The 16,029-nt window shown below is 40.1% G+C and overlaps 1 protein-coding gene across 1 annotated transcript; it reads left to right on the top strand.

Moving 5' to 3' along the window:
• The first annotated feature begins 607 nt into the window (after positions 1–607).
• On the top strand, positions 608–10,808 carry H2AZ2 (H2A.Z variant histone 2). The gene is made up of 5 exons (XM_081244115.1): positions 608–722; positions 4,509–4,586; positions 6,742–6,855; positions 9,166–9,295; positions 10,476–10,808. Exons 1-5 carry the CDS (start codon positions 720–722, stop codon positions 10,535–10,537), a joined length of 387 nt encoding a protein of 128 aa, XP_081100241.1. The 5' UTR covers positions 608–719; the 3' UTR covers positions 10,538–10,808.
• Positions 10,809–16,029: the final 5,221 nt, after the last annotated feature.

The raw sequence follows: 16,029 nt of genomic DNA, 5'->3' as shown, positions 1-16,029 counted from the left end.
CCGACCCCATTTTCGAGTTTCTTTCCTTTAGGTTGGGCGGCTAACCTAACGCCAGCGGGAAAGCGCTGAGGAGAAGGGCTGCCAGGCCTGGAAACAGTGCCCGCCGCGGAGCGAATCCCCGCTAGCACGGAGAAACCCTCGGAATCTGTGAAAAGCAGCCAGCAGAAGGAACGACAGCAAACACGTCTCAGAAACCCCAGAGCCGATGCTGAGAAAGGGCGGGAAAGCCAAAGACACCACCAATTTTTCCACCTATTGGCTAATCCCGCTGTCGTTCCCGAAGGCCCGCCTTCCTTGCTCGCGGGCGATGTTCTTACTGGCTGATTTCCGCCAGCTGTCCGCTCTCATTGGTCAGTCCCTCCGTTCGTCAGGCTCGGGCCTTGGAAACAGGCGGAGAGTGGCGTTTGGCTCCGCCCCCGGTCGCGCACAGGCGCGTCTGTGTTGGGGTCGGAGGCTCCGCCTCCGCGTGCCGTGTGCAAAAACAAACAGCCGTTAGGGAGGAGGTGCTGGGGGCGGGGTTTGGTTAGAAGGAGGCGCGCAATTGGGCGGTCGCCGGGGTTCAAACGAGCAAGGCGAGCGGGCATTGGCCGGGGTGGCGCGAGGCGGGCCCCGGTTATTGTCCGGGCTCTGGCGGCGGCTGTGGCGGCGGCGGCGGTCCGTGCTGCGCGAGCGGTGGCGGCGGCGGCTCGGCGGGACCGAGGGCGGGAGCGGCCGAGACCATGGTGAAGTCTGCGGGGCGGCCGGGTGGGTGGCGATGGCCGGGCGGCGCCGCTACCTGTTGAGGCGGCGGGCGTCAGGCGGACGGGCGTCAGGCGACTACGACGACGGCTGGGCTGGCGTCAGGCGGCGGGGTTCCCCGCGGTCCCGGCCTCGCCCGCCGCGGCGCCGGCGCGAATTGACGTGCGCGGGCCGAGACCGGGTGGCCCTGAGCGGGACAACCCTGGCGGCTCTGCAGCACCTCCGCTGCCCCTGCCACCGACTTTGACTCCTGAATTGTGCGTCGGTAAAAAAAAAAAAAGTGCGGGTTTTTAGAAACGCGAGTGGAGGGAACTTGGCCCCTTGTGAAGTTGGGAGGGAAAGGCGCTGGAGGGTGGCCGTGCCCCGCGCGGGAGCGAAGCAGTGACGCCGAGGCGAGAGCAATGTACGCCCGAGCGCCCTACGGAGACAGCCCTGCCCAGGGCTGAACCACAAACAGAAATTATGGTTATTGTGACGTTCTCGCGTCTTAGACCTGGCTTCGACTTTGTGGATGGTCGCACCCCGTTTCTAACTTGTAGTTGTGCAGTTAACGGAAGCGCTTCCGCCGGCCGACTCAGGCACAGATTAGATCTGTCTGTAAACTGATTTGCTCGAGCGGATGATTCTCCTGGTCCTTGCTGGTTTCGAAGGTGTCACTCATTTAATTTCTAGCGACCTGCCACATATTGGCTGTCCCTTTACCAGCAGCTAAAAATACATGCACGATCGCATAAGCTAAAAATACAGGAGGCGTGGAGTTGTCATTCTTGTTTTGAGAATTTTAAACTTGAGGAGATGTGAGCATGTATCTGTTGAACTAATACGCAAGTTTCTTGGCATCCAGTTTTCAACTTTTCCTGAATGAAATAGACTCCAACTGGCTCCATAGGCGTATTTTCTACCGAGATGCTTAACCCAGGTTAATACTAACACAGTTCTTAGAATCAAAAATTTTATGGTGCTTGTATTTTGTTTCTCAGTCATCAAACGTATTAAAATGAATGTGTTAAGCTGGAGGGTGTATATACAGAGTTTGAGGAGGTTGTGAAAAGAAAGTAATCATTTACTGTACAATTTTATATTCGCACAAGTTTGATTCCATAAGACTTTGTTTTTGTTAAGTATGAGAAATGTATCCGGAAACCACGGAAACAGTCATTTAACTTACAGAGATTTTTTTAAAAAATATTTTATTTAGTTATTTATTTATGGCTGCGTTGGGTCTTTGTTGCTGTGCGCAGGCTTTCTGTAGTTGCGGCGAGCGGGAGCTACTCTTTGTTGCGGTGCACGGGCTCTAGGCACGCGGGCTTCAGTAGTTGTGGCATGTGGGCTCAGTAGTTGTGGCGCACGGGCTTAGTTGCTCCGTGGTATGTGGGATCTTCCCGGACCAGGGCTCGAACCCGTGTCCCCTGCATTGGCAGGCGGATTCTTAACCACTGCACCACCAGGGAAGTCCTAACTTACTGAGATTTTTTTAAAAAACTGATTTCATGTCTACTTCCTTAAAAAGCAAATAGGTTAAATAGCAAGTATGATGGATTTGAAGTGATAAAATTGCTTAAGAGCAGTAAATTGGGAAACCTGGGAAGTTTTGCAGTTGGTAGCTTTTAATGGATAACTACTAATTTCATAATTGTCATAGACAGTGATTATAGTTTTAGACTCATGCACCAATTGAGAGGTTTTTTTAATGTATTTACAGCAGGGCAAATAGAGCTGAAAAGATTTATTTGAAGAAGAAGTGAGAATATATGGCTACTCCCCCATATGGTTTTGGGAGATAAACATGCGGGGGGGGGTGATTTTTGGCCTAAAAAGTATTTTAAGGAAACCATTACAAAGGGACAAAGGGAATATGCCATTTCAAAGCTTAACCTCTGCTTCAAAAATATCCTCAAACAACTAGCCAATCATGTAAACTGATTTCTTTAACTAATTTTTCTTTTAACAGAGAAGAAATAATAGATTTAAGTAGTAAAATCAAACAGCCCAAAAGAGAATATTGGTTTCCCTCTCAAGTCAGATCCTTAGTATTCTGTCCCTAGAGGCAAATAACTTTTCTGATGTATTGTGTGACCTTCTAGAAATGTATATGTACACACACTCTACAGTACTCCACTTTATGTAAACAAAAGTTCACTGCACTTGCATATACCTTGCTTTTTACACAAATATGTTTTGTGAGTTGTTCCTTATCAGCACATATCTGTAACTCATTTGTTGAAAGGGCTGTATAATATCCCATTGCATTTATATACTGTGTCCTGTTTGTGACCATTCATGTTATTTGAGAAATATTTCTTTATCAGTTGAAAGTAGTATTTGTTTAACCCCTTAAGAATAAGTTTGTATGTCTTTTTTTTTTGTAAAATACACATAACAATTGACCATTTTGCCATTTTTAAGTGTACTGCCAGTCATCTCCAGAACTTTTTCATCTTCCCAAATTGAAACTCTGTACCCATTAAATAGCAACTCTCCATTCTGCCCCTTCCTTTCCCCAGCCTCTGGTGACCACCATTCTGCTTTTTGTTCCTATGATTTTGACTAGGTACCTCATGTAAGTGGAATCATACATATTTGTCCTTTTGCTTATTTCACTTAGCATGTCTTCAGGGTTTACCCATGTTGTAGCATGTATCAGAATTTCCTTCCTTTTTACAGCTGAATACTATTCTGTTGTATGTATATACCACGATTTTGTTTATTCATTTTTCCATGGTGGACATTTAGGTTGTTTCTGCTTTTTAGCTATTGTTTATAATACTGATATAAACAAAATAGCAAATAGTATAGAAAATACCTGTTTGAGTCTCTGTTCCCAATTCCTTAGGTATGTGCCTAGAAGTGTAATTGCTAGATCATAGAGTAATTCTCTGTTTAATTTTTTTAAGATGCTTTTTTTCTCCCCATAGAGCTAAGTTCTGAATATTTCTGTGGAAATGATACACACTGACATTTTTTTAAATTATTTTATTATGAAATACTTCTAGCATGAGTTATATTGACTTGATGAAGATTCTTCAGTCTGAAATTTGAAAAATATGTTCAAATTTTTAGAAATCTCATTTTTAAAAAGAATTTAAGGTTTGACCTTGTCTCTATATAAATTAATAAATGGTGGACTTCCCTGATGGTCCAGTGGTTAAGACTCCCCGCTTCCACTGCAGGGGGTGCAGGTTCAATCCCTGGTCGAGGAAGTTCCACATGCCGCAAGGTGCAGCCAAAAAAAAAAATGAACATCATCAGTTGTGGGACAAATAAAATTATTTAAAAATAAAATAAATGGTGATATAAATCAACACATGTATATTTAAAATTGAAGATCACCTAGATTTTTTAACTACCTAAAGTAAAATTAGAAGAAATTTTATTTCCTAAGTTTAATTTTTTTTTTAATTTTTATTGGGGTATAGTTGATTTACAATGTTGTGTTAGTTTCAGGTGTACAGCAAAGTGAATCTGCTATACATATACATATATCCACTCTTTTTTAGATTGTTTTCCCATATAGGCCATTACAGAGTATTGAGTAGAGTTTTCTGTGCTATATAGTAGGTCCTTATTAATTCTCTGTTTTATATATAATAGTGTGTATATGTCAGTCCCAATCCTCCAATTTATCCCTCCCCCCGCCTTACCCCCTGGGACCATAAGTTTATTTTCTACATCTGTAACTCTACTTCTGTTTTGTAGGTAAGTTTATTTGTAGTCCTATTAGTTTTGAAATAGCATTTTCAATTCGTCATCTGGAACTTTTTTCCACGTAGGCTGGAGGCAAAGCTGGAAAGGACAGTGGGAAGGCCAAGGCTAAGGCAGTGTCTCGCTCACAGAGAGCTGGGTTACAGGTAACATCCATGCTGTTGTAATTCATTATTATTTTCTTTACTGTTATAATTCATGACTCATAGATGTTTCTTTAATTACAAAAGTGTACTTGTACTACTGACCTTTGATAATGAGATTAATTGGTCAAAATATAAACCACAAAGCAACTGCCTTATTTATTTGTTTGTTTGTTTGTTTGGCTGCTCTGGGTCTTAGTTGCTGCACACGGGATCTTTTTTAGTTGTGGTATGCAAACTCTTAGTTGCCGCATGTGGGATCCAGTATGTGGGATCCAGTTCCCTGACGAAGGATTGAACCCCGGGCCCCCTGCATTGAGAGTGCAGAGCCTTAGCCACTGGACCACCAGGGAAGTCCTGCAACTCCCTTTTATATAATTTGTATTCTCTTCTTCTAAACAAGGACAAGTTATGAAAAGATCTTAAATGAATTTGGTGATTTTGCTCTCTTAAAATCTATTATTTCTAGATTATAATTATGTTCCTAGTTCTTTTATAAGTTGTATCAGATTGAAGTGAGTATGCTGTGGCTTTTATTTTAAAGAGTGTTTGTCCTGGTACATCGGCTTTCAGGATGAGAGAATAATGAACTGTCCACTAGTCCTGTGAATCTTTCCCCGATACCTTCAAGTGTAGACTCAGTGATATACTCAAAGGCCTAAATGGTTTCAAATTTCGTATATTTAAATTGTTGCAGCTTTAATCCACAAACTCAAAATTTTCTGGATGAGTAAGAATTATTCCCTACATTTAAGAGATACTTTTTAAACAGGAAAGTTTGAAGTCCAGACTATAAGGTTAGGATTTTTATCTTCTTGGCAGTAGTGAGCCATTGAAAGTTTTCGAGGAAGAGGATGACATGATCTGGATGGTACTGAAGGAAGGGGGGGCGAGAACTTGTATTTGGTGGGTACGTTCTGTATTTTAGTACATCATGCAAATCTCAATTAGAATTTATTTGAAGTGTCCTTACCTTGAAGTGGGAGATGGAAGACAGATAAAGGCTATTGCAGTGGTTTAGGAATAAGGTAATAACATACTTGAACTTGAGTGGGATGGAAAAGAATAGAAGGCTTGTGTATGCTCCCCCAAAATGGGAGGAGGGGTATGGGATTGAGGATGGTCAAAGAGAAGTTTCTCTAAGGCTTAGACCCTCAGGAGCAGAAGAGTTTGTAGTAGGGGCAAGTTATCAAATAATAAATTTAAGTGCAGCCGTTTTGAAGTTCCACCAAAACATCCATATGAAAATGTCCAAAAGTTGTAGATCTGAGTCTAGCTTTCCAAGAGAGGTGATCAAAAGAATTAGAAATTTAAGGTCACTTACGTAAAATTGGTAGCTTGTGCTGTGGATAAGTTTCCTAAGTAGAGCATGAGAAAGGATCAAAAGGGCATTGGTGGACCCCTCACCATATTTGATATGGTATTTGAGTCAAAGAATGAAAAGACTGAGGAGTAGTCAGAGTTCGTATTAGAACTATGTAATTGCTTCGGCCTAAGAAGAAATGGTTTTTGAGGTCCTCAGATGACATAACATGCCGGTTACTGAGGATGCAAAAGGGTGTAAGACATGGATCCTGGTCTCGGGGAGCTTAGAATTAGGGAAGGATGTAAACAAAACAATCATGCCTTTTCTCTTTAAGGATGCAATCTGGAAGTGGCTAGTAGATTTTGGTAGTTAAAATGTTACTGCTCGTCTTTCAGAATGGTGTTTAACAGAAGCCAAGGTTGGATTGGGAGAAAATGGGTGACAAGAAAGGGGTTTCAGGGTTTGCTTTTAAATCTTGCCTTTGGAAAGGAGACGTCTAGACTGTAACTGGAGGCAGTTGCTGTAGACACGTGGAGAAGTTTTAAGTGAAGTGTGCAGAAGGAAAGGAGCCAGCAAAAAGGAAGCAATTGGAGCTGTTGAATGATGGAGCAGTAACAGGGTAAGGAAGGTCCTTAAGAAAGTTGGGAGTGGGGTTAGTCAGAAGCACAGACAAGTGGGATTCGGGAACTTTGCAGATAAGAAAGTGCCAATTCTCAGAAAGTAGAAAGAAAGGGTCACAGAGAATGGTGTTGGTTTTTAATTCATGCTTTACTCATATTATGCAGCCTTTGATTACATTCAGTAGTGTGATGTTAAGACTTCAGTGCTTCCCATTTGGATGGTCTCTTTCAGTTTCCCGTGGGCCGTATCCACAGACATTTGAAGACTCGCACCACAAGTCACGGAAGGGTCGGTGCCACTGCTGCAGTGTACAGTGCCGCAATTCTGGAGTACCTCACTGCTGAGGTTAGTGGGGGAAGTGTTATATATGGGGATCCTAGAGGTGTCCTGGACATAAATGGCTAAAACCCATGGAATATTGGTTTGAAATAAAAAAGACACACTCTTGTTAGTTTATTTTAATAACGGTTTTAGATGTATCTTACCAGCCTATTACCTAGTACCAGTGTGAAATAGAACTTTGGTGTGCTCTTTTTTAAAGTTAAGTAAGGGTCAATAATCCATATTTTTAAGTGACATGACAAACAAGTGTAAAATAATTTAAATACCATACTACTAATTAAATGAACTCTGAAATATGTATATAATCGACAGGTGATATTCATGAAGTTACCGCATAACTTTTTTTTTTTTTTTTTTTTAACAGCATAACTCTTAGTTAATAAAGATTTGAAGTGGGGCAAAGTCTTGGCAGTGTGATGATACATATTTTTTAAATATCACAACTATATTATGGTGATAACAAAATTTGGTAAAAGACCTAAGCAACCTTCTGGTTCTGTGCATGGTTGTATGCATAAAATGCTGTATCTTACTCAGTTTGACTTTTCAGGAAGATAAGTTAATTGGGCAAGAGTTCTTAATTCTTAGGTCATGGACTACCACTTCCTCCATTCTAATCCCTCCTAAGGAAAACAAAAGGGAAGCCATGAAACTCCTTCAACTACATTCCAAGCAAGGGAAGTAAGTTGAGTAGCAAGCAAGTCAACTGATAGAGATAGCCAATCTAATAGAAACGGGGAAGCTTCCTACTTGGGATAGATGTGGTTGGGAGCTAGGTTGTAAGATTTAGCTTTAACCTGTGTGTTAATTATCACTGCTGTCATTTCATTAACCTTACCAAGTCATTTATTTTCCTATTGGAGATTTAACATTGATAGTTTCGACTTCACTGTCACAAGCAGGGATTTTGTGTTGGTAATGTTTTTGTATTGGTGCTAGTTAAGAGCCTTTCTGCTTTATCACTCTTATACCAGTTTTTATTTGTTTACCTGCAGACTTTTCAGAAAGGTATGCATTTTGTTCACTCATGTAGAGGCATAGGCTTCTGGTTCAGAATTTCCAAGTCCCATCTAAACTCCCATTATCTTTATTCTTAGGAACTTTATGGTTTTTTAGTTTAAGATTAAACAATAATCATATACATACATACATACATATGCAGTCAATGTGTATTTTCCAAATATTTAATTTTGGGGTTTTAGTCAATAATAGAGGTAAAGAAATACTGAAATCTAAGTTTAGGGGTAATCACTTTTCAACGTTGGCTTCACACTAGGATCACTTATGAAGCTTTCAAAAGATACTGGTGCCAGGCCTCACCCCAGACCAGTGAAGGTTGCAAGGGAGAATGGAGTAGAGAGTACTGGTGGTTTTTAAAGCACGCTGATTGCTTCGATGTACACTGAGGCTTCCCACCACTCTGTTTAAGTGAGGAGGTTCTGTGGAGTTATTTTTATGTTACTTCCATCAAAGGTTTTATAATGCCAGTACAGTCTATGGAGGCAAAAAAAAAAAAAAAAAGAAAAATGCAATTTTATGGCCAACTGGGACTTTGAAATTTCTCTAGTTGAAAATTGCCCTTATAGAATAAAGGGCTTCTGGCTTATAGCCTACAGATTATAGGGCCCAGTGATGTTTAAAACTCTGAATAAGAAATTATTATTATTATTATTATTTTTTTTTTTTTTCAGTATGCGGGCCTCTCACTGTTGTGGCCTCTCCCGTTGCGGAGCACAGGCTCCAGACACTCAGGCCCAGTGGCCATGGCTCACGGGCCCAGCCGCTCCGCGGCACATGGGATCCTCCCAGACCGGGGCACGAACCCGTATCCCCTGCATCGGCAGGCGGACTCTCAACCACTGCGCCACCAGGGAGGCCCAAGAAATTATTTTTAATTATATTTTAAAATTTTTCTACAAGTGCTAAGCAATAAATTTCAGCTGTTAAGGGCCATGAAAAAAATAGACTACATGTGTATATTAAAATATATTTCTAGATGTTCACATTTATTGAATAGATTCTTGGCTAAGGGATATTATCCCTTGTCTTTATTTCTTTCTATAGGAGTAGATTTTTGCTCAAGTTTCTAGTTCTCTTGCAGAGAATGAATATAAAAGGACCAAATGGAGTAATAAGAGTTCTATAAAAGCATTATAGAAATTTGGAAAAAATTTAGTGTTGGTTTATATATGTATCTTGTGTGTTTTGTGTGTAGATGCTGTAGTGATCTTTTTAGCTATAATTGCAGACCTAAACTGAATCCTTAAACACTTCACCCTTGTTTGATGTGCTATCTCAACGGATGCTTTGTAGGTGCTGGAGCTGGCAGGTAATGCTTCCAAGGATCTCAAAGTTAAGCGGATCACTCCGCGCCACTTGCAACTTGCAATCCGTGGTGATGAAGAGTTGGATTCTCTTATCAAGGCTACCATAGCTGGGGGTGGTATGTATTATTTCCTCTTCAGCCTAGATTGTTAACTGGCCTAACTAACAGATAATTCAGATAGATGATCCAATACATTTGTATCACCAACTAGAGAACATAGAAACTTAAGTTCCAAAAGTGTTAAGTCTGACAATTCTAGACTTCTTCTCATTATGATCTGAATAAATATTTCTTCTCCTTGTAGCCATATACAATGCTATTTTTATTTTAGCAAGTTCTTCATCTAAATTTCATATGTGAGACTTAAAACCTGGTGTTTAAAATATTTCCCATATCCTTTAAACTGTGTTTGAGAAATTGCTTAATATGATGCTCTTGAAAGTCAGGGCTGAGATAATTGAATGAGTCAGGATCAGTGAAAGTGAGGTATAAATTGGTGGTTCTTAATACTTTTTGGATCACATTTGGAGAACCTCTTGAAAGCTATGGTTACTCTTCTCTAAAAAAAGCACATAAAATCACACCATTTTACGTACAGTTTTAGAGGGGGGTTCCCAGACCCCAAGATGGGGACCCCTTGGTATAGATACTTTAACAGAATCAAAATGTGAAAGGGGACTTAAGTAAATTTCATTCTTTTTTAAAAGCCTTTTTGTTTGTTTGTTTTTTTAATTAATTAATTTATTTATTTTTGGCTGCATTTAGTCTTTGTCGCTGCTTGTGGGCTTTCTCTAGTTGCAGCAAGTGGGGGCTACTCTTCGTTGCGGTGCGCAGGCTTCTCATTGCAGTGGCTTCTCTTGTTGCGGAGCACAGGCTCTAGGCGCATGGGCTTCAGTAGTTGTGGCTCGCAGGCTCTAGGGTGCAGGCTCAGTAGTTGTGGTGCACGGGCTTAGTTGCTCTGCGGCATGTGGGATCTTCCCAGATCAGGGCTTGAACCCGTGTCCCCTGCATTGGCAGGCGGATGCTTAACCACTGTGCCACCAGGGAAGTCCTCATTCTTTATATAATTGCTTTTTGGGGTTGAAGCCCTAAAGTGGTAAGATATAGCCAGTTTAGGGACTTCTCTGGCAGTCCAGTGGTTAAGACTCCACGCTTCCAGGGGGCACGGGTTCAATCCCTGCTTGGGGAACTAAAGATCCCACGTGCCTCTCAGCACAGCCAAAAAAAAAAATATATATATATATATAGCCAGCTTAAAGTTTTTCTACTAATGCTGTTTCTTTTCATTTCATTCTAGGTGTGATCCCTCACATCCACAAGTCTCTGATTGGAAAGAAGGGACAGCAGAAAACTGCTTAGAGACTTGTTCTAACCAAGCCTCTTCCTCCCCGTCATTGTACTGTAACTGGGACAGAAGAAATAATGGGGATATGTGGAATTTTTAAAACAGTTAAGTGGAAAAGCATAGACAATTGCTGTAGACATGAAAAAGAAACATTTGTATGTTCTTAGACTCGAAGTTGGATAAAAATATCTTTTCATGTGGCAACAGTTGTGTGTTGATTGGCTAGGTTTCTCCCATGTGTTTTATACAAAAATGGAATTGATAAACCATTTTTTAAAAAAATAATTTGTCTCAAAACCGTTCTGTTTGTGCTGTGTTGAAAATATTTTGCTCATACTTCAAAATTTTTTAAATTTCAAATTGGTTATATATTCAGAAAAATCTTAAAACAGAAATTGGGAATCTACTTCTATCATGATTGATACCATATTATATTGAATCTTAGCTGCTACCTGTTAGTAGTAGGCACCAATTATTTTACATACCACTAAAGAAAAACACTGCCAATTAAACCATAATATGCCATCAATTATGAGATGCATCCCAATTTCAGAGATGTTAAGAGTATGAAAACATGCATTTAGAATTGATGAAATAGGATAGTGGAATTATTTGAATTATTTAATGAGCACTTACTATGTGGCGAGCCCTGTGCTAAGCGCTTTATTGATGAAGAAATTTTATTACCCCTATTTTAAAGATGTAGAACCTGAGGCTCACAGAAATTAAATGGCTTGCCAGAAAACATTTATCTAATAGATAGAAAAGGGCAGAACTAGGATATAAACCTAGATTTGGCTGACTCCAGAGCCCACACCCTTACCTAGAATTGAAGTTAAGGTTATCAAAGTTGTCTGCTTTTGGCTTAAAATTCCAGCTTTTAGTGATCTTTCATTGATACAGTAACATTCAGTAATTTGTACAATATTTTAAAAATTATTTTTCTTTGTCAGTTTCTAAGTAACTTGTAAGATTTAAGTTAATGTATCAGTTAACGGTCCATCAGAAAATTATATTTTTCTGGAAGTCTGGAAGTCTTCATTAAAAATGGAAATTCTTTAATGTTTTATAATACAACAGTATCAAAACAAAACTCTCATTTTTAAAAACTTATTTTATTATGGAAATTTTCAAAAATAAAGAGAATAGTATAATGAACCCCTGTGTACTCATCCTGCAACTTCAGCAGTTATCCTGTGGTCAGTTTTGTTTTACCTGTATCCCCAACCTGAACCCTCATCCCAGTTGATTGGTTTGAATCCCATTCCAGGCATGATTTATTTTCATGTCCACATACTTAAGCATGTGTCTCTAAAGATGGGTACTTTTTAGACCATAACCACAATACCATTGTCTTAAGACAGCTAACACATTTTATAATAACAGATATCCAGTCAGTATTCAGATTTCTCTGATTGTTTCATAATTTTACAGTTGGTTTTGTTTGAATCAGGATCCAGCCACTATGTCTTACATTTTACTGATAGCTCTTAAATTTCTTTTTAATCTGTAGGTTTCTTTATTATTATTATTATTATTATTATTTAATTTTTTGAAGAAACTGAGTTGTTTGTCCTATAGGATTGTCTCTAAGTATGGATTTTACTGAATCTTGGCACATATTTTGAAGAAGCTTCTATATTGAAAGGATCTACAATTATCCATGTGTGAAGTTTTAGTAGTTTTTAGAAACCAAAGAAGCAATAGAAAAGAAGGCAAAATAACCTCTCAGAGAATAGGGTCTTTTACTAGAGTTTTCTAGATAATTGCTTCAAATATCTGTTTCCTTTTGGTAGTGTAATTATTTGCTTCCTACTGTGTTCCCAGGATTGTATTTTTGTTTTCTGATGGAAAAAAAATAGAATAACTGGGCCATGTGCTCTGAGGCCTCACCCCCACATTTGGTCGATCTTGCTTCACCTATACACCCCTTCCTCCCGCTGGCTTTTTTTAAAGCATGTCCCAGCCATCATATTGCACCTGTAATACCTTAATAGGTAACTCTAAAAGAAAGCTTTAAAAAGAAGACGTTTTATATTTTTAAAAAGACAGTACCTCATTGTGGTTTTGATCTGCATTTCCCTGATGATTAGTGATGTGGAGCATCATTCCATGTACCTGTTGTCCATCTGTATGTCTTCGAACAAATGTCTATTCAGATCCTCTGTCCATTTTTTTTTTTATAAATTTATTTACTTATTTTTGGCTGCGTTGGGTCTTCGTTGCTGCGCGCGGGCTTTCTCTAGTTACGGTGAGCGGGGTGCTACTCTTCTCTGCGGTGCACAGGCTTCTCATTGCGGTGACTTCTTTTGTTACGGAGCACGTGCTCTAGGCACTTAGGCTTCAGTAGTTGTGGTGCACAAGCTTAGTTGCTCCGCGGCATGTGGGATCTTCCCAGACCAGGGCTCGAAGCCATGTCTCCTGCGTTGGCAGGCGGATTCTTAACCGCTGCACCACCAGGGAAGCCCTCTGTCCATTTTTAATTGGGTTTTTTTTTTTGCTACTGAGTCATATGAGTTATTTTTTTATATTTTGGATATTAACCCCCTATGAGATACATGATTTTCAAATATTTTCTTCCACTCCGTAGGTTGCCTTTTTTTCTCCTTTTTTAGTTATTTGTTTGGCTTCATCAGGTCTGTTTTTTTTTTTTAAAGATTTTGTATTTTATTTTATTTATGTATTTATTCATTTATTTATTCGGCTGCGTTGGGTCTTCGTTGCTACACACGGGCTTTCTCTAGTTCCAGCGAGCAGGGGCTACTCTTCGTTGCGGTGCACGGGCTTCTCATTGCGGTAGCTTCTCTTGTTGCGGAGCACGGGCTCTAGGCGCGCGGGCTTCAGTAGTTGTGGCACACAGGCTCAGTAGTTGTGGCTCGCGGGCTCTAGAGCACAGGCTCAGTAGTTGTGGCGCACGGGCTTAGTTGCTCCACGACATGTGGGATCTTCCCGGACCAGGGCTCGAACCCGTGTCCCCTGCATTAGCAGACGGATTCTTAACCACTGCACCACGAGGGAAGCCCACAAATTCCTTTTTAAGAAATGAGTTGCTGAGGCAGCTATAAAACATCTGGCAGAAGGTAGTTAGTATTCTGCATTATATGAAAGGCAACCCAGACATGAAGGAGACATGGTCTTACAAGAAAACAATAGACAAATTAGAGAGTCTTTTCTAAGGGAAAATAATATGCTTGAGATATATATGTGTCAGAATTATTTTTTTAATATTTATTTATATTTATATTTATTTATTTACTTACTTATTTATTTTGGCTGTGCCAGGTCTTAGTTGTAGCACTCGGGATCTTAGCTGAAGCATGGGGACTTCTTAGTTGCAGCATGCGAACTCAGTTGCAGCATGCATGCGGGATCTAGTTCCCAGACCAGGGATCGAAACTGGGCTCCCTGCATGGGGGGCACAGAGTCTTACCCACTGGATCACCAGGGAAGTCCCCCAGATTATTTTTAACCAATACTTTTCAATTCATCACCTTCAATCCTGACTGCCAGGAGAGACTTCTGCTGTATAAACGGGTAGACAGTCACCCCTCTGCAGACAACTTAACATCTGATTGAAAGGTTGACCAACATGAACAAGAAGGTAAATGAAGGGAATTGCCTGGCAGTCCAGTGGTTAGGACTCCACGCTTCTACTGCAGGGTGCACGCGTTCAATCTGAATCCTGCAGGCCACGCAGTGCTGCCAAAAGAAAAAAAAGTATGTCTTATTTTACCCACATAATCAGGAAAGATTTCTAGCTTTTGTTTTAGAAAAAGTCTAATTTTTTGAGCAATATTGTTATTTTTTATTGTATTTTGTTATTCTCTACTAAATTTTATATATTTTAAATTTTTATTGAAATATTGTTGATTTACAATTTTGTGTCAGTTTCAGGTTTACAGCAAAGAGATTGTTATATATATATATATATATATGTATTTTTTTTAAGATTCTTTTCCATTATAAATTATTACAAGATATTGGAAACAGTAAGTTCTTGTTGGTTATCTACTCCATATATAGTAGTGTGTATATTACAATCCCAAACTCCTAATTTATCCCTCTCCTACCCTTTCCCCTTTGGTAACCAGAAGTTTGTTTTCTATGTCTGTGAGTCTATTTCTGTTTTGTAAATAAGTTCATTTGTATCAGTTTTTATATTCTACATACAAGTGATATCATGTGATATCTTTCTTTCTCTGTCTGACTTACTTCACTCCGTATGATCATCTATAGGTCCATCCATGTTGCTGCAAATGGCATTATTTCATTCTTTTTATGGCTGAGTAGTCTTCCACTGTGTATATTATACCACATCTTCTTTATATATTAATCTGTCGATGGACACTTGGGTACTATCTTTTTTCTTTTAAAGTAAAGTGTTTTATTTTATTTATTCATTTTTTTGGCCGCACCGTGCAGCATGCGGGACGTTAGTTCCCTGACCAGGGATCGAACCCATGCACCCTGCATTGGGAGCATGGAGTCTTAACCACTGGACCGCCAGGGAAGTCCCAATAATATCTTTCTTATATTAAGCATTTTGAAGTGAGCCAAATACAGTCATCCCTCGGAATCCATGGGGGATTTGTTCCAGGACCCCTTGGATACCCAAATCCGCAGGGTGCTCAAGTCCTTTATACAAAATGGTGTAGCATTTGCACACAACATTGGAACATACTCCCAGATACTTTAACTCATCTCTATATTACTTATGATACATTATACAATGTAAATGCTATGTATATAGTTGCAGAAACAATGTAAATGCTGTGTGAATAGTTGCCCGTGCATGGCAAATTCAAGTTTTGCTTTCTGGAAATTCCTGGAAATTTTTTTCCCTTTTTTTTTTTTTTTTTTTTTTTTTTTGCGGTAGGCGGGCCTCTCACTGTTGTGGCCTCTCCCCTTGCGGAGCACAGGCTCCGGACGCGCAGGCTCAGCGGCCATGGCTCACGGGCCTAGCCACTCTGCGGCATGTGGGATCTTCCCAGACCAGGGCACGAACCCGTGTCCCCTGCATCGGCAGGCGGACTCTCAACCACTGCGCCATCAGGGAAGCCCTCCCCAGTATTTTTGATCCATGGTTGGCTGAATCTGTGGAGGCAGAACCTGTGGATATGGAGGACCAACTGTACCATTGATTCATTTTAGAATGTGTGTTTTTGAAATTTTAAATATTTAATACAGGTAAAAGGGACGTGTGGTGACAAAGTCCTCTCTGTCCACAGGCCTTCACCCCTCTACCCAGAGACACCCACTGGGAAACATTTCTCTGTATCCTCCCAAGGGCATGTACAAGCACAAAGATACATTTCATTTTGCTTTTTACAAAAACTGTAGCATGTGTTACGTTGTGTTCTACTGCTCTTTGTTGTTTTCACATAAAAGTCTAGCCGAGGCTATTTTGGAGATGCACTACCTTGTTCTTTTAAATTTATTTATTTATTTATTTATTTATTTATTTATTGGCTACGTTGAGTCTTCGTTGCTGCGCGCGGGCTTTCTC

This window comes from Mesoplodon bidens (genome assembly GCF_964165515.1).
Source record: "Mesoplodon bidens genome assembly, chromosome: 9".
NCBI classification, from domain to species: Eukaryota; Metazoa; Chordata; class Mammalia; order Artiodactyla; family Ziphiidae; genus Mesoplodon; species Mesoplodon bidens.
This window is presented reverse-complemented; position numbering and strand designations above follow the sequence as displayed.

Bases quoted from the DNA above. Each gene is read 5' to 3' on its own strand.
- H2AZ2 (XM_081244115.1), top strand. The intron at 4,587-6,741 runs GTAACATCCATG...GGTCTCTTTCAG, and splicing joins CACAGAGAGCTGGGTTACAG to TTTCCCGTGGGCCGTATCCA. The intron at 9,296-10,475 runs GTATGTATTATT...ATTTCATTCTAG, and splicing joins GGCTACCATAGCTGGGGGTG to GTGTGATCCCTCACATCCAC.